The following is a 27,740-nucleotide window of genomic DNA, read 5'->3' on the forward strand; positions in this document are numbered from 1 at the left end:
AGCGGGCGCCGCACTCGAAGAGTTACGGCGTGGGGGTGGGGTAGCAGGGAGGAGCCCCCCCTCCCAGCCTGCGGGATTGGAGGGCGCCTCGCTCGGAGAGTTACGGCCAGGGGTGGGTGGGGGGAGCCCCCCCTTCATCCCTGGAATTAGCGAGCGCCCCACTTGGAGCATTACGGCCGGCCCCCCGCCCTGTCCCTGGCATCGGCTCGGAGCATCACGGAGGGGGGGATTGAGGGGGAGGCGAGCAGAGCCCCCCCCATCCCCGCACACCCCCGGCACCGGCTGTGCGCCGCGCTCGGAGCATTACGGCGAGGGGGGGCTGAGAGGGAGGCGGGGAGAGCCCCCCCGGTCCTTGGATTGGTGTGCGCCGCGCTCGGAGCATTACGGGCCCCCCCCTCCGCCGTCCCCGGTATCGGCGGGCGCCGCTCGGGGCGCCCCCGCCGCCGCCGCCGCGCCCGCAGCGGAGCTGTCCGCGGTGCTGACCGCCGCCGGCCATGGGGCCGCCGCCCGCGCTGCTGCTGCCGCTCCTCGCCGCGCTGCTCCGCGCCCCGGCACACGGTAAGCGCCGACCGGCACCCCGGGTCATCCCCGCCGCGCACACCGACCGCCCTTCGCTACCGGGTGGCCTCAAGCCGCCTCCGTCGCCGTCAAACTTTGCCAACTCGTGCTCGCCCCCCCGGTAAGGAGGGGATGCTCTCCGTTTTCTCCCGGTGAACCGAGAATCCCCCCTCCCCGTTATCCGCCCCACCGCCGCCCCCTCCGGGGACGCGCACAGCGCTTTGCAGCCGGGCTGGTGCAACGCCGCCCCCGGCAGGCCCCGGCGGCCGCCCCTCTGCCGGTGTTACCGGGGGCTGGGCAGGCACGGCGGACCCGCTCCCGCGGTCACCGAGCCCTTCGAGCCGCCCTCGGGCTGGCTATGCCGTGAGCCGGTCCCTCCGTGCTGTCCCCACTGCCGGGTGGGGGGCATTGGGGGCATTTGGTTCTTTCCCCCTCTTTTCCCTGTTGGGGTGACCCCTCCGGCTCCGCGAGGGACACGGGGGACGCGGGGGTGGCGGGTGCCGGTTTGCGAAGGAGAGCAGCCAACACCCAGCTCGGCTCCTTGTCTCTGCCACCCGGGGGGCACCGGCAGGCTCGATGCCTCGTGGCTCCGCTGCCCCAAAAATAGGACTGGGGAGCTTCCAAGGCTTGGGGAGATCTGTCAGGGATTGGGGTGGCCCGGAGCACTGTGGCCATGCACGGGGCGATGGGAGGGTGGCGGTCCAGCCCTGCTGGCCCCGGTGGGATGCGGGATGTGGGCACCGGCTGCAGGCAGCAGCCGTGCGGGGAGTTACATAAACTCCCCATCTGGCAGCCGAGCCCAGGCGGGGAAGGGCGCCGTGGCCCCGCGCCCGCTGCTATTCCCAGCTCGCCCTGCCGCTGCCACAGCCTTCTTTCTTGGGAAAGGCAGTGGATGGGGACAGCAAGTGGGGCAATGCCATGGCACCCCCATCTCCTGCCCTGCTGGGGGGGCATCAAAACTGGAATGGGGGGTCCATATCAGTGGCTCTGTCCTGGGAGCAGGGCGCTGAGCAGGGCAGATTTCCCCCAAGGGAGGCTGGTGCTTACTGTGTCAGTTTAATGATTTCTAATGAGCAATTACCTCTAGTCAGTCCCCTAATTTCTGAATATCAATAAAGTTAATTAAACACTGCATGTGCATTTCCCAGAGTCTTAAAAGTAGGGATGCCCTGGAAGGTGTTGAGCTTTTCCCAGGGCTGGGACCCTGGGGTCCTGTCCACCCTGTATCCCCTCATCATGTACTGGGAGCTGCCAGTGTGGCTCGTGCCTCAAACTCCCCATCCTCCATCAGGCAGGGCTCCCAGGGGTTCCATGCAGCAGTGCCAGGCTCAGTGTCACTGTGGCCTTGACTTGGCATCGATGGGCTGGTGCATGATGGGGATGAGCTGTGGGTGAGAGGGACATAGGGTCAGGGAGTCTTGGACCCCTCATCCAGGTTGGGGAGCTTTATTATGTGGTCTGAGTGGTGGCAATGCAGGGTCTGATCCTGTCTCTCTCCTGCCCCAGCTGTGGGGCTCCACCAGCCCCTGGTGTCCACAGGGATTTGCCCCAGCAGAAAGTGGGGTCTGGATGCCATGGCACTGGTGAAGCCGAGGGGTACGGTGCCAGGCACAGCTCCATCAATCCTGCCCCACTGCAGCCCCTCTCCCCAGCTCTCCAAAGCTGTGACAGGCCAGGAATTTTTTGTGGGGCTCCTCTTAGCCACATTGGAGGGAGCTCCTTGTAATTTGGGGTCCTGGCAGCCTGGGGCATTAGGAAGCAGCACAGGCTGTGGCAGGGGGCACGGGGCCTGGCCGTGCCCCCATGAGCTGTGCCACGGCATCCAGCATCAGCCAGATGCACTGTGCCCGTAGGGGTGATGTATTTGGGGGACACGGTGCCCCTGGGGATGTGGCTGCTGCCTGGGCTCTCGGTGTGAGGAGGGGGCTGGGGAAGGAGGCAGGCGCCTGCTCCAGCAATTACCGGCGCGTGTGCTCGTGCCCTGCGTGCCTCGGAGGAGTTCGTCACCGCCACGCTGCCGTGCCGCCAGGCCAGGATTATCTGGATAATGCTCTTAAGCCAGGGAGCGGGAGGGCAGGGCTGTCCCGCGGGGATGTGGGGCGCAGGCTGAGCCAAGCTCCCCCGCCACGGCCCAGGGGCCTGATTGCCGCAGGGATCGTCCGTGGGTTTGCAGCTGTGGGGGTGAACTCGGCGCAGGGTGCTGCGCCAGGCAGGGCTGCCAGGCAGAGCCAGAGCTGTGGGAGTGTGGGGGACAATGGGGTGCAAAGATGCTTGGGCAAGGACATGGCAAGGGCACCCCCAGGCCTGGCTTGGAGCAGTAGAGACCTCCCATCCCTTTCTGTGCTGCTGGAGGGACCCCCAGGCTGGCACGGGGCTCCTGGAGCTGTCACTCCCTGCCGGGGTGGGGGCTGAGGCTGACCCTGGCTGTGGGGTCCCCTGGGAACAACAAGAGCCCCCGGGGGAGGTGGATGAAGTTGTGTCTCCAGCGGCTCTGATGGGAGAGGATAATTTCGCCTCCAATCAATTCTTTAAATGCGCACAATTGAAAGATTGCCTCTGAAAGCTGCCTATAACCAGGGAGGTAATGGATTCCCTCCAGGCACAGGCAGGAGCTCGGGAGTGGCAGCATCCCTTCCTCATGCTGCTGGGGACATGGGGACAACTGGAGGACCAGCACTGCTCCCACCATGAGCAACCTCGGGTGGGTGAAGGGGCTGCTTGCACCCCTCAGAGGCAGCTGGGGATGCCTCTATCCGCCTGGCTCGCTGCCAGCCTGCCCTGTGCTGAGACCTGGCACTGCTCATCACACCCTCCAAGGCGCCAGGGGGTCCCATTGGCCAAGGCTCGGGATCTGCTCGGCCCCCAGCCTGCGGGAGAGGTGGCAGGAGCCAGCCTGCACGCTCGCTGTGCCAGTAGGAATTATTACATATATAATTTAAATGCAGTAACGAGCTGTGCTGAAGGGATCAAATATTAATCAGCTGCAAGAGCGCTGCTCTGACCCTGTAAAAATGGAGAGAGGTGCTTGAAATGCCAGATCAGCCAGTGGTGGGCGATGAGCGAGGTGATGCTTGGGCAGGGCTGGCTCTGGGTGGTCCCCAGATACCCTGGGGGGGTGGCAGCAAGGGACAATGCTGGCTGTAAGATCAGCCCTGAGTGGCTTCCAGAACTGGCTGGTTCATCCTCTAGGAAAAGCAGCGCTTCGGCAGGATGTGGGGCTGGCTGAAGAGACGGAGCGCTGGGGGCAGCTGAAACGCTGGCTCTGGCAGGAGCAGGCGGCGATGGGAGGGGATGGTGTCTGCAGGAAGGATGACATGGCTGAGCAGCCCAACGCGGAGCCCGACAAGCAGCTCTCGCTCGCCTCCCGCAACCGATTTCAATTACTGTCTCTGGCAGTGGGCGGAGGGAAGGGAGCTGGGTGGGCAGCGTGGCTCTGCTCGCCCTGCCTGACTCCTGCCCACGCTGGGCAGGCACCCCCAGCACCCAGGGGTGCCCCGAGGGCTGGGTGTCCCTCTGCCGCCCAGAGGGCTGAGCTGTGCTGGGTTCTGGGGGAGACCAGAGCTTGCACAGAGCCCCATGGGGGCCTGGCACCTACATCATGGCCACTGTGGGGTGGCACGGAGCGGGCGCTGCCCAGCAATGGGGTATCCATCGCAGGAAATCCTGGGGGAGGGACGGGAGGGGCCGATTTAGGTGCTGTGAGCCCAGGGAGGGGGGACATGGCACCGCACAGCGCTTGGGTCTGAAATAGCAGCAGATATACAATTCATCACCGCTGCTGCCACGCAGGGAAATTGCTGTAGAAACCCATTAGCTCCTCGGGGAGAGCGGGGAAGGGGGATTACATGGGCTGTGGGTGGCGAGCAGGGGACAAGGGCACCGTTGGCATCCACCAGGTGGGGAGGGAGGAAAGCCCCGGGGATGGGCAGGCAGCTGCCCGCTGGGCTCTGCCCCGGTGCCCGCCCGGTGTCGGTGGCGCTCCGTGTGTCAGCCGGCGCTCGGCCGCCGCCGCGATGCTCCAGGGAACGGGCTGCGGTGATGTGACATGTGTCAGCGGGTAAATGACTGTTCAATTCAAGGAGAATCGCAAAACATACAAGGTCAAACGCTTCCCCGCCAGCGCTGCCATGAATATTAAAGCCGAGCTCCTCCGATAGCTGCCAGGGCTGGCGGCCGCACCCGCCGGCAGCGCCCCCGGGCACCGGGGCAGCCCCGAGGGACCCCGCTCCAGCTGCTCTGACAGGCTCAGCTCGGCCGTGGGCATCGGGGTCACTGGCGGTGCCAGCGTGGAGGTGGCCGTGGGGTGGCAGGACATGGATGCCAGCTTGCCATGCTGGGTGCCAGTGGTTTGTCTGTGGTGACAGCTGGGTGGCAGAGGAGCTGGCTGCACAGTCCTGCCCGTGCCCCATCACCCTCACACCATCTCTGTGCCCCTGCCTGCGTCCTCCCACCCGTGCCTGCATCCACCCACCCCTGCCTGCATCCAGACAATGCCTGAACTCCCACGCTGCCTACACCTGCCCACCCACCACCTGCACCCACCTGTATTCCCTGCCTGCTCCTGCCCACGCTGCCTTCACACCTGGAAGCAAGCCCTGCTCCCTGCCCGAGGTCCTCAGGGCCTCCAGGGCGGGGGGCAGGTAGGGATCTGATATTAACAAGGTGTGTTCCCTCTCCTGTTGCTGTTGTGGAGGCTGGGGGTGCTTCAGGGGGCTGGAGGCCGTGGGACAGGGAGGCTGTGGGTGGGGGAGCGTGGTGTCGGCTGCCTGACAGCTCATTCATCACAGCCGCAGGCCCTGACCATGGGGGCAAAGCCAGATTGGATTTTAAATTAGAAAATAAACCTAGAATCTTGTGAGGCCCAGCCCCTGCCCTCACCCTGTGCCAGGCAGCCGCCCGCCTGCCCCTCCCGCTGCCCCCTCCTACGGGTGGGGAAACTGAGGCACGGAACACCAGTGTGCCACGGCGCTGTGATGCTCCTGGGGCCACCGAGGGCCCTGGCCTGTCCCCTCCCCGAGTCGGGCACTCTGTTACTGCTGTCTTGGCGGGCAGCATCGATCGGGGCTCCCTGGGCGGCCGCGTGCCGCCTTATTTATTTATTTGTGACAGCAGGCAGCATCGATCCCCGCCGGGGCGCCCCGCCCGCCGCAGCCGGATTAGTCTCTGGCATCTCCCGGCTGCTGTTAATAAACTCCCACCCGACAAAGCCAATGGGAGGGATTAGGAGCCCAGCGTGCCGAGGGACCCCAACAGGTACACGGCTGCTGGGGGCTTGGCAGCTCCTTTGCCCACCCCGAGTTCAGGGGGTCGCTGCTGGCTGCCAGGGGTGTGTGCTGGGTAGCCATCCCACGTCAGCAGTCCCTGGTCACCTTGGGGACATGGGAGGGACATAGCTGTGGCACTGGAGATAAGCTGCTTAGAGGCATGTGTGGAGGTGGAGGATCTAATGCTGGGGTGTTCACGGGGCAAGGGTGGCAGCAGCTGGGCACTCCCTGCCTTCCCATGGTGTCCTGAGCATCCTGCATCCCCAGAGGGCTGAGTCCCAAGCATCCCCTGGTGCCAGAGCATCCTGTGGTACCCAGAGCCCCACACAGGGCGAGGGCAGTGCCTGGTGCCAGGGCTGCCCAGCCCAGGCTGCTCGGTGTCCAGATGGGGCTTCTGGAGGATCCTTGGCCTTAGCCAGGAGCCTCCATGGGGAGCTCTGTGCCCCCCAGCACCCCGGGCAGGTGATATGCTCATGGACAGGAGTGTCCAGGGGGCTGGGTGGGCATCTCCAGCCCAGCCTTTACCACACAGGGCAGTGGTGGTGGTGCGGGGCCCAGCCCTGAGCACTAATCTGCTATTAAAGCCCAACGGAGATTTTGGCGCCCTTCAGTATAAACTCATTAACTTTTATGTTCTAATAAACGGATCCCATTAAAATATAATTCTGGCCTTGCTGGGGGGCAAGCAAACCCCTTGGAGCTGGTGCTGGCAGGTGTCCCTGCTGTGCCTCTGTGCCCAGGGCTGTCCCTGGCTATTATCACTGTCCCTGGCGATGGCAGGGGGGTGGTGGGGACAAGGAGTGGGTAGCGGCGGTGTGAGGACGCCTGCCAGCACCCAGCAGCTCCCCACTACGCTGCACACCCAAGATAGTGTCTCTTAATAGTCCCTTAAAAGCAGCAGTCGCGGAGTAATTAATCTTCGCGGGGCCCTGCCCTGCTACGGATAGGGATAATTAGCCGGTAATTGGCAGTATCGTGTCATCAGTGCCTGTGCACGGCAAGACGTGCCCACGCGCCGCCGTGGCCTCAGAGGGATGCTGGGTGTCACCATGGCACCCCCTCTGCCGTGGCACTGAGCTGTGCCCAGCAGGAGAGGGGACGGTGCTGCGCCGGATCCAGGAGCGGGAGATGCTGGGTGACTCATTAGGGCTGATTAAATTCTTTTATTTTTGGTTTAAAGGCCGTAAGCTGCTGGGCTGGGCATGCTGGGGATTTGTTGAGGGACTAATGCCTGGGAGGGGCATGGGGCTGTGACAGGGGAATCCCTGTGGTTGTGGGTGGGAGAGGGGAGAGCATGGATGGGATAGGGGGTTCCCTACAGACTCACACTGCTCAGGGAAAAGGGCAGCCTGGCTGGAAAGAAGCTGAGCTCTCTGGCAGCCTGGAGAAGGGTGAAAGTGGCCAGGCTCCTGTGACATTCCTGGCACAGCTGGTCATGGCAGCCTGCATGTCTGCACCTTGGGAATATGCAGCCCCAGGAGAACCTTGGCACGGGATGGTCACCTCTGTGGTGAAGGATAATCTGAGATCAGGGATACCCAGCCCCATGGCTGTCCCCATCCGGGCTGGCTCACAGGAGGAATGGGCACCCCTCCACGTGGTACAAGCTGCAGACGTGCATTAATTAGCCAGGGCTTAATTGCTAGGGCTGCCCCAGTGAAGGGTGTGCTGGGGAGAGGGTGTCACGGTCCCGCTGCGTGTGGCTGATGTGCTTGTTTGCCATCCTGGTTTTGGGGCAATATTGGTGTGCAGGGAAGCGTTAGCCCTTGGAGCAGCACTGGCGGGTGGTGCAGGGTCGTGCATGGGAAGTGCTGGTCCCCAGTGCAGCACAGGTCCGTGGCACTGCAGCAGCACCACTCCCCAGAGCTGCATCCACACCTGAACCAGCACAGTCCACATCCAGGCTCTGTCCCAGGTGCCACTGAGGCGCAGTGCTGCTCTGGGATGAAGCATCCCTCCCTGGTGCATCATCAGTCCCTCATTCCCTCAGTCCCCAACACAGCATCAGTCCACCAGTTCCCCAGCATCCCACACTCTTTCCTCCCTCCCTCCAGGCTTCAACGGGCTGGCGAGGAAGGCTGGGGAGAGCGCTGAGGTGGAGCCGACGGCGCTGCCCACGCCGGCGGAGCGGGAGGCAGAGGCTCGCTTTGTGAGCACGGCGCCCACGCTCAAGATCCTCAACCACCACCCGCTGCTGGAGGACCTGCTGCACGAAGCCTTCCTGAAGAAGGACTACCTGGCCCAGGCGCCGTTCCTGCCTGCTGCCGCCGGCCCCCTCCTCCCTGCCGCTGCCCTCCAGCCGGCCCCCGGCCCCCCAGAACCCGAGCCCTCACCCCGCACCCCCGCCCTGCCCCGGCCCGCCTTCCCCACCGACCCGCTGACCACGCCAGCGGGGCGCTCCGGGCCGTGGGGGGAGGCGTGGGGGGCTGTGCCCGGTGCAGACCCCTCGTGGTCCCCCTCTGGGGTGCCAGAGTCAAGCACTGCATCCCCCAGCCAGGCACCCACCATGGCTGGCACGTCGCTGGCACCCCACGCCAGGGCCACTGCGGTGCCTGGGGATGAGGAGGGGACCACCACCACCTCCACCATCACCACCACCACTGTCACCACACTGCAGGGGCCAGGTGAGCGCCAGGGAGGGAGTCAGGTGGAACTAGGGTGAGGTGAAGCTAAGCTGGGGTTTCTTCTGTCAGCAGCTCCCTGCAACCGGACGCTGGCGGGTCCCGAGGGTTGGCTGGTGTCCCCAGAGCCAGCCGGTGTCCCCTATGATGGCAGCCTGGACTGCACCTACACCATCTCTGTCTACCCTGGCTATGGTGTGGAGCTCAAGGTGAGCTGAGGGCTGAGGGTGGGCCAGGGTGGCAAGTGCCTGCAGACAGGTGTGGCGTGTCCCCTACTCTGTGCCACGGCTTTGTGTCTGTGCAGGGTGCAGCAAGCACGTGGTCTTGTTCCTGTCCTTGTCCCCATTCCTGTGCTCCTAAGCCAAGAGAGCTGGCTCAGGGCACTGCCTACCCTCAGGCCCTGGCACAGGGATGTGGGTACACGAGCTGGTGGGATGCCCCAGGATGCTTTGTGCCCACCAGCTGCTGTGCCTGGCACCCATCACAAAGAAGTGCTGTGAGATTTAATTAACAAAGCCCTAGTGGAGAAGGTGTGAGCAGTGCCAGCAGGTGCCATGCTGTGCTGCAGGGCCAGGAACACCCAGCACCCATCTGCCAGGAGCAGAGGCTGACAGCAAGCCCTGCTATGCTGAGGCCTTGTGCTGCTCCCGTCAGTGGCACGTGGCCATGTGTCCCCATCTCTGCTGAGGCCACCACAGGGCACTGCCATGACTTGTGGAAAGCCAGCGGTGAGCCAGGGGCAGCAACTCCACCACCAGCCTTGCTCCAGCCTACACTCACCAGTGCTGCTGCTCCTCGCCGTGCAGCATGGCTTAATTAGCATCATTAATAGCAAATTGCTCCAGAGGGCGAGGCTGGCTGTCTGCAAGGCTGCCAGCGTGGGTCTGGCTGTGCTGTGGTGCTCTGGCAGAGCCCCGGCTGGGCCCTGCTGCTCTTGGCATGGTGGGGGATGATTTATGGCCCTGTTAACCATGTTTGAAAGGTGCTGCCCTGCACAGACAAGCTCCAGCGGGCTATCGACCGCAGAGAAGCACTCAAGGACCAGCTCCCAGCCAGGTGCCGGGTGATGCTGCTGCGGTGACACTTGTGTCCCCTGCAGGTGGAGAACATCAGCCTGGCAGAAGGGGAGACACTGACGGTGGAGAGCGCGGGAGGCCTGGAGCCCAACCTCCTGGCCAACGAGTCCTTCCTGCTGCGGGGCCAGGTCATCCGCAGCCCAGCCAACCTCCTCACCCTCCGCTTCCAGAGCCCCCGGCCCCCCAGCCCTGGCTCCTACCACTTTCACTACCAAGGTATGGGGCTCAGACCCCTCTGTACCCTCTGGGAGCTTCCCGGCCAGCGTGGTGCCAATCTGGGCTTTGGCGATGCACCAGGAGTGTGTGTTTTAAGCTGGCACTGACTAGGTGAGGATCGCTCATGGAGAGCTAATTTGCCTTAGCAGCTATGGATTCACTGAGTATAATTCTCAGCAGACCAGGCACAGTGTCACTCTAGCCCTGCCACACTCAGGCATTTCCAGGGGTGTGGGCAAGCAGTTTTTGGGTTCTGGGGGGAGATCCATTTCTCCTCAGCCTTGCCAACAACACCACCTGCCCCCAGCCTACCTGCTGAGCTGCCCCTTCCCGGCACGGCCGGCTTTCGGGGAGGTCTCGGTCAGCAGCCTGCACCCCGGTGGGGACGCCCGGTTCCGCTGCTCCACGGGATACCAGCTGCAGGGCGCCCGCCGGCTCGTCTGCCGCAACGCCACCCGCCCCTTCTGGAGCGCCCGCGAGCCCCTCTGCCTGGGTAAGCAGCGGCAGCACGGGGACACGGGACAGCTGGCGTGGCACAGTCACCCACTGAGGGTCCCTCTCCCACAGCGGCGTGTGGCGGGGTGGTCCGCAATGCCACGGTGGGACGCATCGTCTCGCCCGGCTTTCCCGGGAACTACAGCAACAACCTGACGTGCCACTGGCTGCTGGAAGCGCCGGATGGCCACCGCCTGCACCTCCACTTCGAGAAGGTGTCACTGGCAGAGGACGATGACAGGTTTGGCTCAGACTGGAGGGGCAGGGGTGTGGGGGCACCCTGGGGCAGCCCTTCAGGGGATATGTTCAAGGATGAGTGCTCTTGGCTATATCCAAGGATGGGTGCCACTGGCCATATCCAAGGACAGGATCTGCCATGGATGAGTGCCCTTAGTCATATTTAAGGATGGATGTTGCTCACCAGGGCCAAGTATGGCTACCTTTGGCCGTTGGTCATGGTCAAGGACAGGTGCTGTTTGCCATATTCAAGGAAGATAACCTCTGGCCATGCCCAAGCATGGCTGATGTTGGAAGTGGCTGGGATTAGAGGCTGCCATCCATTCCAAGCATGGTGCTGTTGGAAATGGCTGGGGTTAGAGGCTGCCATCCATGCCCAAGCATGGCTGCTGTTGGCCATGGCCAGCAGTGCACCCTGCCCTTGTCATGCCTTGGCAGGCTCATCATCCGCAACGGCAACAACGTGGAGGCACCGCCGGTGTACGACTCCTACGAGGTGGAGTACCTGCCCATCGAGGGGCTGCTCAGCACCGGGCGCCACTTCTTCGTGGAGCTCACCACCGACAGCAGCGGGGCCGCCGCGGGCATGGCACTGCGCTATGAGGGTACGGGGCCAAGGGCGCAGCGGGTGACCCAAACATCCCCGTGCCCGCCTGGCCCCTGCAGACCTTTGCCCCTGTGCCCGCAGCCTTCCAGCAGGGGCATTGCTACGAGCCCTTCGTCAAGTACGGGAACTTCACGGCCAGTGACCCCCGGTACCCCGTGGGCACCACGGTGGAGTTCAGCTGCGACCCCGGCTACACGCTGGAGCAGGGCTCCACCATCATCGAGTGCGTCGACCCCAGTGACCCGCAGTGGAATGAGACAGAACCAGCGTGCCGTGGTGGGTGCTGGTGCTGGAGGGTGCTGGGGGCTGCTGTGGATGGGGCATGAGAGATACTGCAGCCACCGTGCTGCTGAGAGTGATGAGGGACACGGTGGGTGCTGGACGTGGGACGCTGGAGTGGGTGCTGTGGCGGGCGCCCCGTGGCAGTGCCGAGCCTGGCGTGTGCCCACAGCGGTGTGCAGCGGGGAGCTGACGGACACGGCCGGAGTGGTGCTGTCACCCAACTGGCCAGAGGCGTACGGCAAAGGCCAGGACTGCATCTGGGGGCTGCACGTGGAGGAGGACAAGCGCATCATGCTGGACGTCCGTGTGTGAGTGCGGGATGGGATGGGGATGGTGGGATGGTGGATCTGTGCCCTCCCTGCCCTCACGGCCCCGCTGCCCCAGGCTGCGGCTGGGCTCGGGGGACATGCTGACCTTCTACGACGGGGACGACCTGACGGCGCGCATCCTGGGCCAGTACACGGGCGCCCGCGGCCGCTTCAAGCTCTACGCGTCCACTGCCGATGTCACCGTGCAGTTCCAGTCTGACCCTGGTGCCGGCGCCTTTGCCTATCGGCAGGGTTTTGTCATCCACTTCTCCGGTGAGGCCCCTGGCGGGACAGTGCCCCTGGTGTCCGCAGTGTCCCCACTGCCCTGCTCAGCCTTCCATGCCCACAGAGGTTCCCCGTAATGACACCTGCCCTGAGCTGCCGGACATTGCCAATGGCTGGAAGACCTCCTCACAGCCAGAGCTTCTCCATGGCACTGTGGTCACATTCCACTGCTACCCCGGCTTCCAGCTGACTGGCACTGACCTCCTGATGTGTCACTGGGACCTGACGTGGAGCGGTGACCTGCCCTCCTGCGAGCGGGGTGAGTGGTGCCCACCAGTGACCCCCTGCCCTGCGGCGCATCCCCAGCCACCGTCACCACTGGTCACTCCTGCCTGCAGTGACAACCTGCCGGGACCCTGGGGATGCTGAGCACAGCCGCAGGGTGGTCTCCAACCCTAAATTCCCGGTGGGAGCCACCGTGCAGTACGTCTGTGACAAGGGCTATGTCCTGGCGGGCGCTGGGACCCTCACCTGCCACGACCGCGCTGCGGGGGGACCCAAGTGGAGCGACCGCCTCCCCAAGTGCATCCGTGAGTTGGGCGTCCCCTCCTCGGGCATATCCCCCGAGCCGATGGCGAGCGCTGACTCCACCGTACCACTGCCTCGCAGCGGAGACCTACGAGCCCTGCCACAACCCCGGCGTGCCGGCGGGCGGGCGGCAGAGCCCGGAGCGGCGGCTGTACCCGGCGGGAGCCACCCTGCACTTCTCCTGCGGCGCCGGCCGGGCGCTGCTGGGCGAGAGCAGCCTGCGCTGCCTGCCCGGGCACCCCTCACGCTGGAGCGGCTCCCCTCCCATCTGCAAGGCGGGTGAGACGAGCACCCCCCACCCCAGCACCCCGCCGGCACCGCTCAGCACCCCACTTCTCACCCCTGGTGTTGGTTTCTTTCTTCCGCCTCCTCCAGCCTCCTACGATGAGTTTTACAGCAACCGCAACCTGGATGGTAAGGGCGAGGGTGTTTTGGGGTGCCACAGCGTGGAGGGGCACCCGGGGTGCGGCCGATGTGGGGTGTCCCCTGGCTGAGCCCCCCGACTCTCCTCCCGGACAGCTGTGGCCAAGGCTGTGCCCTCGGGGACAACGCTGGAGGGCACCAACGTTGCCATCGCTGTCTTCCTGCCCGTGCTGGTGGTGGCCCTGCTCATCGGGGGCATCTATCTCTACTTCTCCAAGTGAGTGGCCCGCTGGCCCCGTCACCCTATGGGGCCCCATGGCCCCCCAGTGCCCACCACAGCTGCCCTTTCCACACAGGCTCCAGGGGAAGCCGGCCCTGCAGCTGCCCCTTGCTGGCTCCCACCCCTACGACCATATCACCGTGGAGTCGGCTTTTGACAATCCCACCTATGAGACAGGAGTAAGTACTGGCCCCCACACCCCCCATCTGGGGCTGGGCACCCTGGGGACCCAGCATGGCATGGGCCACCTCTGCCAGGGGCTGTGCACGGGCTGGGACAGCTGTGGGGTGGGGGTCATGTGTTCCAGGAGCCACACACTGGATGGGACACGCACCCAGGAGCAACACAGGGGATGGGACATGCACCCAAGGGGATGGGACACGCACCCAGGAGCAACACAGGGGGTGGGAAACGCATCCAGGAGCAACACAGGGGATGGGACATGCATCCAAGGGGATGGGACATGCACCCAGGAGCAACACTGGGGATGGGACATGCACCCAGGAACAACACAGGGGATGGGACACGCACCCAGGAACAACACAAGGGATGGGACACACACCCAGGAACAACACAGGGGATGGGACACGCACCCAGGAGCAACACAGGGGATGGGACACGCACCCAGGAGCAACACAGGGGATGGGACACGCACCCAGGAGCAACACAGGGGATGGGACATGCACCCAAGGGGATGGGACATGCATCCAGGAGCAACACAGGACATGGGAAACGCATCCAGGAGCAACACAGGGGATGGGACATGCACCCAGAGACCACCCTTGGGGTGATGTATCTATCCAGGGACTGTTCACAGGATAGACATGCAGTCAGGGACCACACACGGGATGGAACATCGATCCAGGGACCACGTGTGGGGTGGGATATCCACCTAGGCACCACACATTAGATCAGGAATGAACTAATCAATCAATCCAGGGACCGCACACACTCTCTGGGATATCCAAGGGCGATGTACAGGATGGACACTGCTCCAGGACCCACGTTTGGGATGGGACACACATCCCCAGGTCCTTATGGGATGGGAGACGCCCTATCCCAGTCCCAGGCACCCCGTTGCACTGCCGAGTGTCCAACCCCTTGCAGTCTGTTTTCTTTGCAGGACACGAGGGAATATGAGGTGTCCATCTAGGTGTGGGCAGCGTGGAGCTGCAGCCACCCCTCCCGGGCCCCCCCGTGCCCACCGGCCCCGGCACGGGCTGGGAACACCTCTCCCAAGGAGACTCAAGCCGAGCGCTTGGCAGGACCCACCTGGGCACCGGCCACCCCCCTGCCACCCCCAATCCACCCGGACCCCCGTGGGGTCTGCCCGAGCCCCGCTGTCACCCAGCCCCCCGCACTGGGCTCATGAGAGGCTGAGCCACTGGGGGTCCCCGGACCCCATCCTGCCCCCCGGGCCATGAGCCAGGAGGGTCCCCGGACCCCATCCTGCCCTTCGGGCTCCATCCTTCCCCCAGCCCCCGCAGGGGGAAAGCAGCAGCCCCCACAGTCCCTGCGACGGAGGAGTGACACAGGCAGGGGGAGCAGCGCTGTGGGGACCCCCAGGTAAGGACAGGGCTCCCCGGGGGCTGCAGCGGGGAGGGGACAAAGCCCCGGGGGGTGGGCGAGTGGCTTGGGTGGCCATGTGCGTGCACCCCCCGCCCTCGCCCCCCACCCAGCACAGGGCTGGTCCCCCCGCAACCCTGTGTCTCCCACCGCCGCCACGCAGGGACGTGTCCCTCCCGTGTCCCCAGCATGCTGCGTGTCCCCCCGGCCCCCGCTTGCTTCGCCCTCACCGGGGGGTCCCTTCCGCCACCAGCGTGTCCCCAACGCGCGTCCCGGCTCCCCAGCGCGGCCAGACCCGCAGTGGCGGCGGGGGCACCGGGCATGGCTGTGCCCCGCCACCGCCGCGTCCCGACCGGGCTGGTGACCCCGGCCCCCGCCGCCCCCTCGATCAGGAGGGGACACCGCCCCCCTCCCCATCTTTTGGTTGTTTCATTAATAAAAACTGGTGTTTTAGAAGAAGCGATGGCGTCTTCCTCAGCGGGGCCGGGCAGCTCGGAATGGGGGTACACCCACACCCACACACCCCCCCAGAGTGGGCCCTGAGCCCACCTCACCGCTACCCCGCTGACATCCCGACCCCCCCCCGTGCTCTCCGGAGGGAGCACTGCCGCTTTAAGAGGCGTGGCCTCTGGCGGGGTGACGTCACAAACACAGACCGCGCCCCCGCTCCNCCCCGCTACCCCGCCCGCTCGCTGGAACGTGACGGCCGCCACGCGCCTGCGCGAGAAGAGGGCGGGGAAGGGGCGGGGCGGGGCGGAGTCGCACGGGGAGGCGGCTGGCGCACGCGCAGTGGCCCCGCGTGCGTTGAGGGGCCGCCGCACGTCCCCGCCTCGCTCCCTCTCGCCGGGGGGGGCTCTCGGGGCCGCTCCTGGGCTGGATGAATGTGGGAGAAGATGGAGACCAAGACGATCGTCTACGACCTGGACACCTCCGGGGGGCTGATGGAGGTGAGGCCCGGGGCGCGGCGGGGGGGGCCGGGCCGGGGGGGCAGTGGGGCTGCAAGATGGCGAGGGAACCCCCCCACCCCGGAGCCCCGTGGCCTTACAAGGAAGTGCGGAGGGACGGAGGCAGCTCGCCCGGCCCCCGGAGAGGCCCTGCCGGACACGGGGCGGGCGGGGCGGGCTCGGCCGGGGCTCTGTCCCCCCCCCGATCCCCTCCCGGAGGAGCCGGGGCCGCTGTCCCCCCGGCGGGCACGGGGAGAAGGGCGCTGGGTCAGGGTCCGTGCAGCCCCTCAGAGCCCGCTCTGTCTGTGTGTGCATGTGCAGCAAATCCAGGCCCTCCTGGCTCCCCCCAAGAGCGAAGATGGGGAGAAGAAGAGCAGGAGGCCCGAGAAGGAGCCCAGGCGAAGTGGCAGGGCCACTAACCACGATAGCTGCGATAGCTGCAAGGAAGGAGGGGATCTGCTCTGCTGCGATCACTGCCCCGCCGCTTTCCACCTCCAGTGCTGGTAAGGCTTGGCGCTCTCTCCCTCCGGATCTGCCCAGAGCACCTTCCCTCCGGCCGCTCCCGCTTCCCGTTAGGTCCCGGGGAGGGGGGGGACGTGGGGCCGGCTGGAGCAGACAGGAACAAAAAGGAGGTGCAAACCCCGCTTGGGTCCATCCCTCCTCGTACTGATCCACTGCGGCCGAGGTGAACCCTCCCCCGGCTGCTTTCTGGAGGGTTGGGGGTCCACCCTCCTCCTTTCTTTTTGTGCTGAGCAGCGGGCGAGAGGCCTGGAGGAGGAGCGAGGCCGCTGGCTGCGCGGCCTGGCTGCCTTGGTGCTGCCCCTGCCCGGCCTTTCGCCCTCCCCAGCGGGAAACTTCCCCACCTCACCCCTGTCCAAGGGTGCCTGGCTTGCGGGGGACCCTCCGGAGGGCCCTGGCTGGAGAGGGGGAAGCTCTGGTGGCGTCTCTGCACCAGGCCTGACGTTCCCAGCGCTTCCGTGCTGCTGCAGCTGCTGGGAATAATGGAGGTTGCTGTCTCTGTGTCTCCCTGCCTCACTGTTTACAATATGGCGACCTTCCTTTAAATTATATTTTTATTCTCAGCGCCATTTTGGCTGCATATATGACTTCCAAACCCTCGCAACGCTCCCCACAGTATCTCAAACGTGAAAATACCTTCCCCGTGCAAATCCAGGCCTCCAGACTTTAACGCTGGCCGGGTTTATTCCTTTCCCTCCTTTTTTCCCTTCCTCCTTGCTCTTCCGACCTTCTTGTCTCATCCGTGGGGGTGTCTGCCGTGAACTGGGGGGCTGCTGGGTGCTCTTGCTGGGAGTTGTGTGGCTTTGTTGATGAAGGCAGAGCTCTCTGCATGCAGATCTGGCTGCCGGCTGGGAATCGAGGTGCGTGCGGAAGCGGTGGCAGGGCTCGAGGTGCTGGAGGCTGCAGCAGGATGGGCTCTTGCTGCCTTCCCTCACAGCTTCCCAAGCTCTCCCGGCACAAAGCGACACCACGCCAAAAGCGCCTCAACTTTCCGCCCCAAAGTTTTTCCTTTTTCTGCACCCGGAGCTTGGATGCATCCTGAAATCCCCCCTTTCAACAGTTGACACAGGCGGGCGGTTTGTGTTAAATTAGCACAGCCAGAGTGGATAATGGAGTGGAGGAGGGAGCGGGGCAAGTCAAACAGCTGGAGCTTGGGAGTACAGAGTATTCTTCCTTAGGGGAGATTTTTTAACCACATTCCTTTCTCTCTTTCATGCTTTGGAGCTTTGTTTGCCACCCTGTTACAGCTGTCTCCTCTGCGCTTTTTTTTCCCCTCCCTCTGTTGTTTTTTTTTTTTTTTCCCTTGCTTTTTTCAAATTTTCATTTGCTTGCTGGCTATTCTGCATTTCTATGCTAATTGAGGGTCTCAGAACACTTATTAAACTGGTGGCTGATAGCAGGGAAGCTGAGTGTGCGGTCACAGTTCTGTAGGGAGTGTCCCGTTAGCAGCGTGTAGCCAGGCAAACCCGACAATGCTGTAGCATGCAGCCATGACATCATCCCTCCTACCCTGAGGAAGTGCTACTGGTGGTAGTGCAGATCCTCTAATATTTACTAGCAGGATAGTAATTATCATTATTTTTCATCCAGTGTCCTTGATGAGCTTTAATTTAAGGGTGGTTTTTTCCTTCTGCTGGGCATAGTTGCTTTCGGATGCATCCTGAGCGTTCTCCTAGCGAGGCTGGAGCGATGGCTAGAACTTCACATTTTGGAATGCAAGAGCTGTGCCTAAGGCTGCAGAGTTAACTCTGAATCCTAGTTAAGTCTGACCATAAATGAGACCACTTTGTGCATGCCTAAATTTCATGGATTAATCTGGTGATGTTTTTGTAGTTAGTGAGTGGGAAACAACCGGGTAAATCAGATACCTGCAAAGCTTTTGCTGTACCTGAGTTAGTTGCATTATAATTGTACAAGAATTTATATAAAAATATTATAGAAAAAATATATATGTATCTTTGGCTAACTAGCCACTCTTCAGAACAGAAATGAAAGAGCAATTCTAAATATTCTCTTTCATCCCATTTGTTGCCTCTTCTGGGGTTTCTCAAGCGACCCCTTTGACAGCAGCCCAGACCCTGCTGTGGGAGGTGGCGCAGTGTGGAAAGGCTTTGTCTCAGGGCCTCCAGCTTGGGTCTGGTTCTGCCTCCTTCCTCCTGGACCTTTGTTGGACCCTTGGCTATGGCCTTCAGGTGACCTAAGTTGTCTCAAAGGGATGCTCAGGTTTTGTTTTTGTGTGTCTTTCCATTACCTCCTATGTTTTGCTGAAAGTAAACTTCCGTTCTGGATATAAACTTAGGCGTATAGGCAGCACTTGCAACTTCCTTTCTGCCTCCTTTTTTTATTTAAAGAATAGTAGCTGTAATGCAAGGCTTGGTTTAAGTCACTTGAATAGTCCTGCTGGAGCACTCTGATTTGTGTCAACAGCTTACCTTTTCTCTAAATATTCATTGTGAGCTTTAGTACCAGGTTGAATTTATTATCAGTATAGCATAACAAAAAAAGTAGCTTTTAATTGGTCTAGGGTTTGTGATGTGTTGATTACAGCTGTAATCAGCTCCCACACAGCTGTATGGGAGAGGCCATGTTATAAAAGAAAAGGATTTTCAGGGGTATGATTGGCACGAGTCATGCAGTCAGCTGGAGGCAAACCCAGCTCAGCTTCCCAGGAACTCATGTTGCACCTTCCTGTGTAGAAAAGGTTTTTCTGTATCAAGTTGTTTAAGTCTGTAGTGAGGAAGTTGGCTTTGCTAGGTGTGTGATCCTCAAACCTCAGCAGTTTGCCTTAACTTCAGTTTAGCAGTTTAAACTTCAGTTTAAACCCCTTGTCCTGTGTGGAAAACAGAAGGCACTTGGCCAAAACTCCCAAAACTTTCAGAGTCTGATAGTATTACACTTATGAAATGGTAAATAACAAGTTTTGTTGGTATACAAGTGGAACAACTGCTCTCCTGAATTAATGTGGGTGGAAGTGACTTCCCAATTCACCTGTTGGGATGTCAGCTTTCCCCACAACTCCATTTTGGAGTCCTAGTTCAGTGTAAAACTGCTATGGGTGCTCTGAGAGGCCAGAGGATTCCAGCCTGGCTGCAGATAAACTGGCCTGGTGGGAGGGATACAGCAAAGTGTGAAATCTCTGCCAGATACTTAGTTTCAACATACTTGGATTAATATCAGGGTCAGGTGACTCTCTTCAGGTTTGAATTTACAGAGAGAGGTTCATTGGGTCCCTAGTAATTCTTGAAAACAAGACGTGGGATTTTTAGCTCTGAAGTTGGTGTCTGGTTCTGCTGTTTGCCCACAATCTGCTGCTTTGGGTAACAGTGCAGAGTGCATTTCCATCCTGATGTTCTGCCTTAGCCCAGGCCCTCAGGGATGGTGCACACTCCTTCTTTACATAATTGAAAACCAATTTTCCAGTGCTACTTCTATTCTTTCCCATTTATATCCTCCTCCTGGCAATGTGATTGTTAGAATTCCCTGTGTTTTCTTGAGCTTGTAGTAAACTTGATTCACATTGAAGCGGGTTTGCAAAGTGACTGATGTTGCAAATTCATTACGAAGGATTAGAAAGATCCCCGGGAGAGGAAAAGTTTAGTTAACAAGCTGGGGGAGGGGAGTGACAACAGGAGGGAGAACCAACACAGAACAGTTTTGTGTTTGTTTTTTTTCTCTCTCTTTTTGTTTTTTTAAAAAGTCTCCCTGCCCGAGTTTCTGGTTGGAGGAGCCCAAAAGCACAAACCTCGCTGAATGCTGCGGTTCAAGTCCCTCGTGTAAAATCTCATGCCGCTGGCTGTGCAGCTCTGCTGGCATGGCAGAGTGACCTCAGTCCCTTAGAGCTGACCAGTTATATAAACGACAGTGCCAGTTTTGTGGCCCTGCTCAGCAGAAAGGTTCCTGGTAGCTGGGCTTCTTCACTGCTGTGCTGGGAGAAGTGTGTCGTGTCCGTACCAGGGCCTGCTACCTCCATCAAATTTTTTGCAACACCTCCTCGTGTTTATATTTGCAGTGTTTGGCTCATTTCCCCTCCGATTTGGCAGTCTTCACCCAAGTGCTGGTGTCGAAGAACAGGAGTGACAGAGCTGCAAAGTGCAGCAGAGGAAGTTAAACTAGAGTTTTGGTATTTTCTATGAGTCACATTGTTTTAGCGCTTCGAACAAAGAATGGAAAAAAGTTGTGTTTGGCTGGTAGGACATCGATAACTCTTTCCCCACCTTATTCAGTCTAAAACATCTTGCTTTATCTTTGGCATTTGTTCTAGCTTAGGGTTTTTACATGAATATGCACTCTGTGAGGGCAGAAAAACAATGGCCAGTCTATTGTCTCAGTTAATCCTTCCCTTAATGGTCATCTTGGGCTGCCTCGGGTGTTTCAGGTGAATCTTGGAATGGTCTGAGGCATCTCCTGCTGCAAGGAGTATTGAGATGCCCAGGAAGGTGCTGGAGAGGCAAGCTTCCTACCTAAGAGTGGCTAGGAACAGGGTTTCAGTACATCGAATTACATCACAGCTTCAAAAAAGCTTGTAGTTTTAGGTGAAGTAAGTTTTTATTATGAGGCTTTCTGTTTGTTTGGGTTTTTTTAACAGTAAATGACTGGCAAACCCCTACTTTAATGTTTATGTAATTGCATACTGAAGGTCAGAGGAAGCTGTTCTGTTCCCAACATTTAAATGTATCCATCTTAACCGATACTTTGTTAAAACAATATCGGTTTAAGTATGTGCTTTTAAAAAAACACCGACTTTTGTTTTTATGTATCTCTGGTTCTGATATTTTGGGAGCCTTGGGGCCAGCCCAGGCTGGATCCTGAGACAGGAGGAAGTGATTGCCCTGCCTGGGTTTCTGGCAGCAGAGGGTCAGCGTGTGCGCCTGCAGATGTGGTAACATGATCAGTCTTGGCAGCTCTGCTCAGCAAAGTTGTACCAATGAGATTTTTCACTCTCCTTATTTTGTCCTAAATCTCTCTGTGCAAAGGCAGATAAGGTCAGCCTAAATCTCTGGACTTCAGCTGAGGGCTTCAACAAATCATTCACAGTAAGAATTTGAGGAACTCGTGATTGGGTGACTTGCAAACCACCACTCTCACCTGTGTGTGTGGATGTTGCTTGTGTTAAACTGTGTGTGAGCAGATTTTGCACTGTGGGCAAGAATTGGGGATTTGGATTGAGCCGTGGGTCTCTGCTGCAGTTCCCAACATCAGTGTGCAGTGGTAGGAGCATGGTTTTGGGATTCTAAAGTTGGGGATTTGGAGTTGAGGAGGAGGATGTTTAGCTACTTAGCTTAGGCTTTGCCTGCAAGGCATGGCTGCTACATGGACTGGGTTACATCAAACACCTGCATTGTTCCAAAGCTGTTTAAAATGGCACAGTGGGAGACAGTGAGTGAACAAGGAGAATTCTCCCTGGTTTCGTCCCTTGGCTTAAGAAAGTGCCAGTTTTATGTTGACCACGACTTATGGAACTGAGAAATCCTTTTTTTGTGCTGCTGTGAGGTCCGTTTTTGAGTTGACTCCTCAGGAGCAGGAGGCTGCAGTGAGGTGGGGTTCACTGCTTTGTTCCTGCTGCTCCAGAGCTGGTCTTTCCTGGTATGTCAGCCTGCAGGCATGACTCATGGGAGCCTTTCACAACATGGAAAGGTCTTCCCAGAGGAATTCCAGCTCCTCCAGGCATTTGCAAAGGAAATTCTTAATTGGATTAGATTCATAATACTAATCTGCTAATGACTGTTTGTTATGGAGATCTTGGCACTATCTTGTAAATATATTCACCTTCCTTTAGCTGCCTTATGTCTTTTTATCACATACAAGCTCAGTGTTGTTAAGATTGTACTGCCGCCAGCAGATCTGATAGTTGGGAATGGGGGACTACTGTGTTTATTACACAAGATCTTATAAAGCTCGTAATTCTTTCCTCTCTCTCTCCATTTCACGGTGTTGTTTAGGTGGGGTAGAGAAAGGGAAGCGGCGGTAATTGGCATGTCTGACATCCGGCTGTACTTCTCTTACCGCGGGTGTGAAGGACACCCCGGGTGGGGAGTGCCTCCGTGCAGTTGTCAGTGACAGAACTGTGTATTTTTAGTAAGAATCGGGACCAAACAGGAATTCCCCCCCCCCAAAAAAAACAGGGCCTTTTTTGGGTTGTAGGTGCTGTTGTGGTGGTGTGAGGACCACCTGCAGGAGAGCAGGGCTCCTCTGTTTCCCTGTGTAAGACAGAGTCAATTTGAAATTTCAGTTGTAACATCGATACTGAAACAGTTTTTCAACACTAACATAAATTCTTCCCTTTATTGACCCACACCAGTGGATGTTAAACTGCTTTTGTTGCTAGACTGACTCACTGGTTCGTGTCAGGTTCTTGAGTTTTTCCTGTGCTCTGCAGCCTTTCTTAATCCTTGAGTCAGTAGCAAATTGCAGGAATCTGCTGTGGAGAAAGGGAGCAGTTACTTGCAGAGTAGGAAGGAGGTGTATCTCCCTGAAAGCAAGTGTGACAGTCTGAATATTTAGGAAGTGCTGTCTGTTGGAATATAAATCATGTGAGAAGGATGTACCCATTTTAGTTTTTTAAACCAATCAGGAAGTTCTCTTGGACTTGTGAAAATGCAAATGTATCTGGGGATATAACACGGCTTTGTTACAGGGGTATGAAAAAAGTGAGTGTAAGCAAAAAGCATCTTGCCACGTCAGGTTACTGGCTGGACTTGTGATTTTTGTGACACAGATTGTCAGAGCTGGCTTTTCCTTCTTATAGTAATCGATTTGTGCTGTCTCCAGCTCCACTGCTCACTAGATGTCTGCCCAGCTTCCTCGAAGGAACACTGCAGTATCCAGTAACTCTGTAAGCTGAGTAAAAATAGTGTTGCAGCTTCCCTTTAATAAAGGGGTTGACAGATACCACTTGTAATGCAATCACATACCTTTTTAGGATATGGAGTAAATGTTCCCTGTAGCCAAAAATGAAGGGGGGAAGAGAGAAAAAAAAAAAGGTTGTATAAATCATTCTTCCTGTTGGTGTATCAGATCTTGAGCACAAAAAGCAAAGAGCATCTCAGCCAGCTGGGGGGAATCGAGTGCCTGAACCCAACTCTAACCCATTTCTGCTGACGTCTGCTCTGCACGATCACTGGTAGCAAACTAGATGGAGCTGGAGATTACCGACTTTGAACCCTGCAGAAAGCACTGGCCTGAGGATACAATTTAGCAGGCTGAAAACCCCATGCTGAATTTCTGGCAAGCACTAGTGATTGGTGTGAAACACCTGCCTGTGCAGCCTCTGACTTTGGGCACGGCATCATGTGAACTTCCCAGTGATCTCTGTCTAGAATAGCAACAGGAGCAAGATATGAAGGTGATCTGGAAAAGGCAGAAAAGAATGTATGCCCTGCTCTAAGGATTTTTTGTTGGTTTTTTGGTTTTTTTTTTTTGGTGGATATTTCTGTCTCTGCTCTTTTTTCTCTCTTCCCCAGCATTCTTGGGAAAGCCTAGTCCACATGTAGATGTCAGAATTACACTTCACTTGTGCCTGTGTGAAGACAAATTCATGCTTTTGCTTTTATGGGTCTGCCCTTCATCCTCTTCTGATGTACTTCTTTCCTTTTTTCCACCTTATTGCTGCTGTCCTTTCACCCCTGTCTCCTTTGAACACGTTCAGTATGGCTGGGGCTGAATGTGTTCACTTCTCAGAAACCTCTCAGACCTGTGTTTTGATTATTTTTTTTCCCACCAGAGATGTCTCTTCATTTATTGTTCTTTAAAGACAGAATTGGATGAAGTGATTCTCACCAGGGCTGTGTTGTTCCTCAGCCTCCTTTCTTTTCCCTGATGCTGCCCTATGTGTCATCCTGCTTTGAGAAGATGACTTCTAATCTGTTAAGAAGATGGTGCTATAAAGACCTGAACACTTAATAATGAACCTGGACATTGAATTCAGGCTATTGTTACTATTGTCTGCAGCACAGGCATGAGTGATGCCTGGGAAAGAAACAGGAGTCAGGATGTGCAAAATGTCTGAATTTCTGTGTCTGACCCACATTTTTCAAAGTCAACAATTCTTCTGTCAACTTCCATGGTTTTTACTTATAAATACAAAGCTGGATGGTTCCCTTGGCAAATATGTCTCAAATATCAGAGTTCATAACCAGTCAAACTAATTTAAAAATAATAATTAAAGACTCTCACTGCTGTTTTAGTGATACTATACACTCTTTAATACATATTTGTTTTTATAGATGTATGTGTTTACCTATGTATGGAAATTTGGTATCTTAAAAAACAATACTTCCTTTAATTTTTTGTCAGCTGGACATTAATGAGGGTAATAACTAACAGGTTGTCTAGGGAATGGTCTCTGGGGCCAGGTTCCTTCTATAAATAGAAGTAACTAATTACATCAGGTGATCACATGTTTACATGCAGCTTATCCAGTTTATTGGGCCCTCCTGCTCATCAGGTTGGAGGCAAAAAAAGTTCTGCTTTGTGCCTTGGAGGATACTTCCCTGATTGCCCATGAACTTCAGGATTCCCTGTGCAGGAGGGCACAGGGAGAAGGCAGGAAGGGAGCTGAGGTAAGGTAGATAAACACCTGCTTCCATGAGGTTCTCTTCCTGGGATGGGAGTAGCAGGAGTGGTTTGATGGATTCAAGTAAATAAGTTCATTGGCATTGAAATTCACAGAATACTCACAAAATTCATGATACGCTCATGAAATGGTACCTGGTTCTTAGGAGCAGGGTGGTGCTGCTGCCAGAGGCTGGGACTGCTGGCCAAGCCCTTGAAATGTTGAACACACTGGCAGGTCTAGATAGTAAAAATAAGCACACACTGAAGGGAATTTTGGGATCTGGCATACCCAGCAAAGCTGCTACTTAAACCCTGAAGAGTTAAAGTCTTCCTCCACTCTTGTAGCATCATGAAGATAATGTAGTGTACCTTTATTTTTTCATTGGGTACATCTTCTTCCTTGCTGTCTGCCATATAATGGTGTTTTAATCCTGCTTCTGTTTTCTGTCTGTTGCTGAACCCTTATTTCCAGCTCTGGCCATGCTGTTGGAAAGATGCACTCTAAGCACATGCAGCATTCCAGATGATGGGATAATTAGTGACCTGTGAAACAGTCATTTTGCTTCCCTTCTTTGCACAATGGCAGCCAAAATAATCATGTCCTGACCTGTTTGGTGGTGTCCAGGAGTCCTTGCTGGATGTTGCTAATTTAGAACTTCTTATGTCCATGCTCAAGACTTTCACTTCAGTGTAAATAAAGTTATACTGCCTGCTGTCAAGCTTTTTTCACAGGCTCCCTCAGGAGTTGTTGCACCACAGGTAGAAGTATAGTGGGTGATGCTCTGTAGTTAATGTGAATTGTGCTGCTGGCTTAAAATAGGTATAACTTATAAACAGTGTGAGCCTAACTGTGGCCAGAAAGTTGCTGAAACTGTTAGTTTTAATGTGATCAGGTCATGCTTAGAGGTCTGTAAAGAACAAAAATTATGCTGGGCTTTTCTGAAGTTTGGTGGTCTCTGCATTGGTGCTTGAGAAATCTTTGGCTTTTCCATGAAGATTATTGTTGTACAGCTGAGTGTCACAATTTATCCATGTTAATGAGCAGAACTTGGATACTTCACTGAATAATTTGAGGAATAAAAGTGGAGGAGAGGAGGGAGCTGATAGTTTTCCTAATAACCACCTCTGAGGTAATTGAAATCTGACTTCTGTCTTCAGGAGCTTTGTGTTGATGCAAAAGTAAAAGAGGAAGGTGAGGGAGTTGCAGTGGGGAGGAACTTGCTGCAGGCTGCAGCTGTTGGCTTGTTTGGTGTGGTTTTATTCTGTCTAAGGTAGAGGCTCAGGGTTCCAGGTGTCCTCCTCCAGCCGGGTTTGGGAGCAGCTGTGAGCAGAAGTATGTAATTTGGGCGCAGTAAAAATGTTCCAAAAAGCTGAATTTGTAAATGATGCAACTTTCCCTGTTCTCAATGGGGCTCTTGTAATGCCCTGACAGTGAGGTTGGTTTCCTGGTTTGTTTTAGCTGCCATTGAGGCCCTGCTGTAGGAAGCCAGGGAGCCTTGTTCTTTATGAAGCTGCTAGAACAGCTGTAGCTCTATCCATCATAGGAATAAATAGGAGTCCCATAGAAGAGTTGAAAGCCTTCTTCCCTTATCTGGCAAATATATCTAGCATCCTTCATTATCATCCTGTCACTGAGTCTTGGTCAGTTAATCAAGTTTCCTGAGAAGGAAAAAATGTGTTTGCCTACATTTTTTCATGGTGTTACTATTTTTCCTCCGCATAGGAAAAAAAAATATTTTAAGTCCAATTGTTGAAAACAACTGACGTGAAAGAGGAGTTATTGAAGAAAGCTTCACCAGGCACTGGTTTGTTTTCCTGCCACCATTATCCCAGCTGGTAGCTGGCTGTATCCTGGTGGGTCCAAAAGTAGTGTCAACGTGCCTTTGACGCAAGATGGCCAGGAATGCAGTGTGTAAATAACCTCAGGTCTGCTTATAACTGGTTCCTTTGAGAGCTTCGGCCCAGTTTGTATTGGAGAAGGTGCCATTCCTTGGAGCACTTGTTTACCTATTTATTGAGGTCAGCAAAGTGAGGAGTAATTACAGGATTTAGACTTGACAACAGGCTTCTGATGTATGAGAGCCCCAGAGTGTGAAATTGAAAAGCTAAGTGGCTTGGTGCTATTGTTTGCTTGATAAAAACTCCTAATATGCTCTTGAAGATTTTTTTTTTTAATTTTGTCATAGCCATTTAAGTTTTGATTAAGGGATAGAGCATTGCATTCTGGCCATGGCAGAGCAATGCTTGACAATGCATCTGATAGGAATTTCAGGAGATAGTTAACTTTCTGAGAATAAGTTATGAGACAGATATTATATGGCAAGTGACTTCGTAGGCAGTGTGGTGGTTTTTGACTAGGCAGTGATAAACATCTCCTTTAATTTTCAGAGGCTTTGTATGAGTTAGTCTTCCAGGTGTTCTTAAGTCAGCCTGTGTTTTTTCACAGCTGTCTTTGTTTTAAATGCAGAAACACATTCTGCTGAGCAGGTTTGATTTGGGTCACACCAAACCCCCCAGGTAAACAGCAGAGGCCACCATTCTTGTCTGTGATGACAGAAGGGGAAACTTTCTGAAATGAAGGATTAGTGAAAATGTACTGAAAAGTGCAACTGACTGGTGTGTAGTTGAAAGGAGATGTGTTGTAACCGAAGATAAAGTGGGAGCTGTACAATTCCAGGTCCTGTTGGCAGCAAACACTGGCGGCTGGAGCTGTGCATGCTAATGAACCCATGAAAGATAGGGAGAAAAGGGCCGTGGTGCTCCTGCCAAAGTGCTAATTCTTACCTTGCTTATGAAGATCAAGTATCTTGCTCAGATTTAAAAATCCGTTTCTTTTATGCTTACAGTAAAAGGTTGAAGAATGTGGTCATACCTAGTCAATTAAAACAGCATTCTTTAGCTCTTCCCTGGCTTTCTGCTGAGACCCAGGCAGTGCTCTCTGCTTGCTGCGAGGCCAGCAGTGCAGGAGCAGGCTTCATCAGTCTTTGTTAGCATGGTGAGCTGCGTTGATGAACAGTTCATTAACCAGGAGAGGCAGA

At 56.7% G+C, this 27,740-nt stretch overlaps 2 protein-coding genes across 3 annotated transcripts in view; both read left to right on the plus strand.

Moving 5' to 3' along the window:
* Positions 1 to 494: 494 nt before the first annotated feature.
* Positions 495 to 14,475, plus strand: SEZ6 (seizure related 6 homolog). The gene is made up of 19 exons (XM_041422845.1): positions 495 to 679; positions 815 to 921; positions 3,748 to 3,924; positions 7,877 to 8,446; positions 8,519 to 8,652; positions 9,543 to 9,735; positions 10,043 to 10,228; positions 10,303 to 10,471; positions 10,906 to 11,072; positions 11,156 to 11,350; positions 11,526 to 11,664; positions 11,741 to 11,937; positions 12,014 to 12,208; positions 12,288 to 12,479; positions 12,559 to 12,756; positions 12,853 to 12,891; positions 12,997 to 13,117; positions 13,197 to 13,299; positions 14,228 to 14,475. Exons 1-19 carry the CDS (start codon positions 495 to 497, stop codon positions 14,258 to 14,260), a joined length of 3,300 nt encoding a protein of 1,099 aa, XP_041278779.1. The 3' UTR covers positions 14,261 to 14,475.
* A 1,012-nt stretch (positions 14,476 to 15,487) lies between these two features.
* Positions 15,488 to 27,740, plus strand: part of PHF12 (PHD finger protein 12) — a 31,632-nt gene continuing 19,379 nt past the window's right edge. The window contains exons 1-2 of one of the 2 annotated variants that reach the window (XM_041422941.1): positions 15,488 to 15,633; positions 15,952 to 16,133. In XM_041422941.1, the coding sequence (XP_041278875.1) occupies positions 15,568 to 15,633; positions 15,952 to 16,133 (248 nt within the window). In that variant the 5' untranslated portion in view covers positions 15,488 to 15,567. The remainder of the gene's footprint in view (positions 15,634 to 15,951; positions 16,134 to 27,740) is intronic. The other variant, XM_041422942.1, reaches the window with a different exon arrangement.

This window comes from Onychostruthus taczanowskii, unplaced genomic scaffold, assembly GCF_017590055.1.
Source record: "Onychostruthus taczanowskii isolate IOZ18803 unplaced genomic scaffold, ASM1759005v1 scaffold75, whole genome shotgun sequence".
NCBI lineage: Eukaryota > Metazoa > Chordata > Aves > Passeriformes > Passeridae > Onychostruthus > Onychostruthus taczanowskii.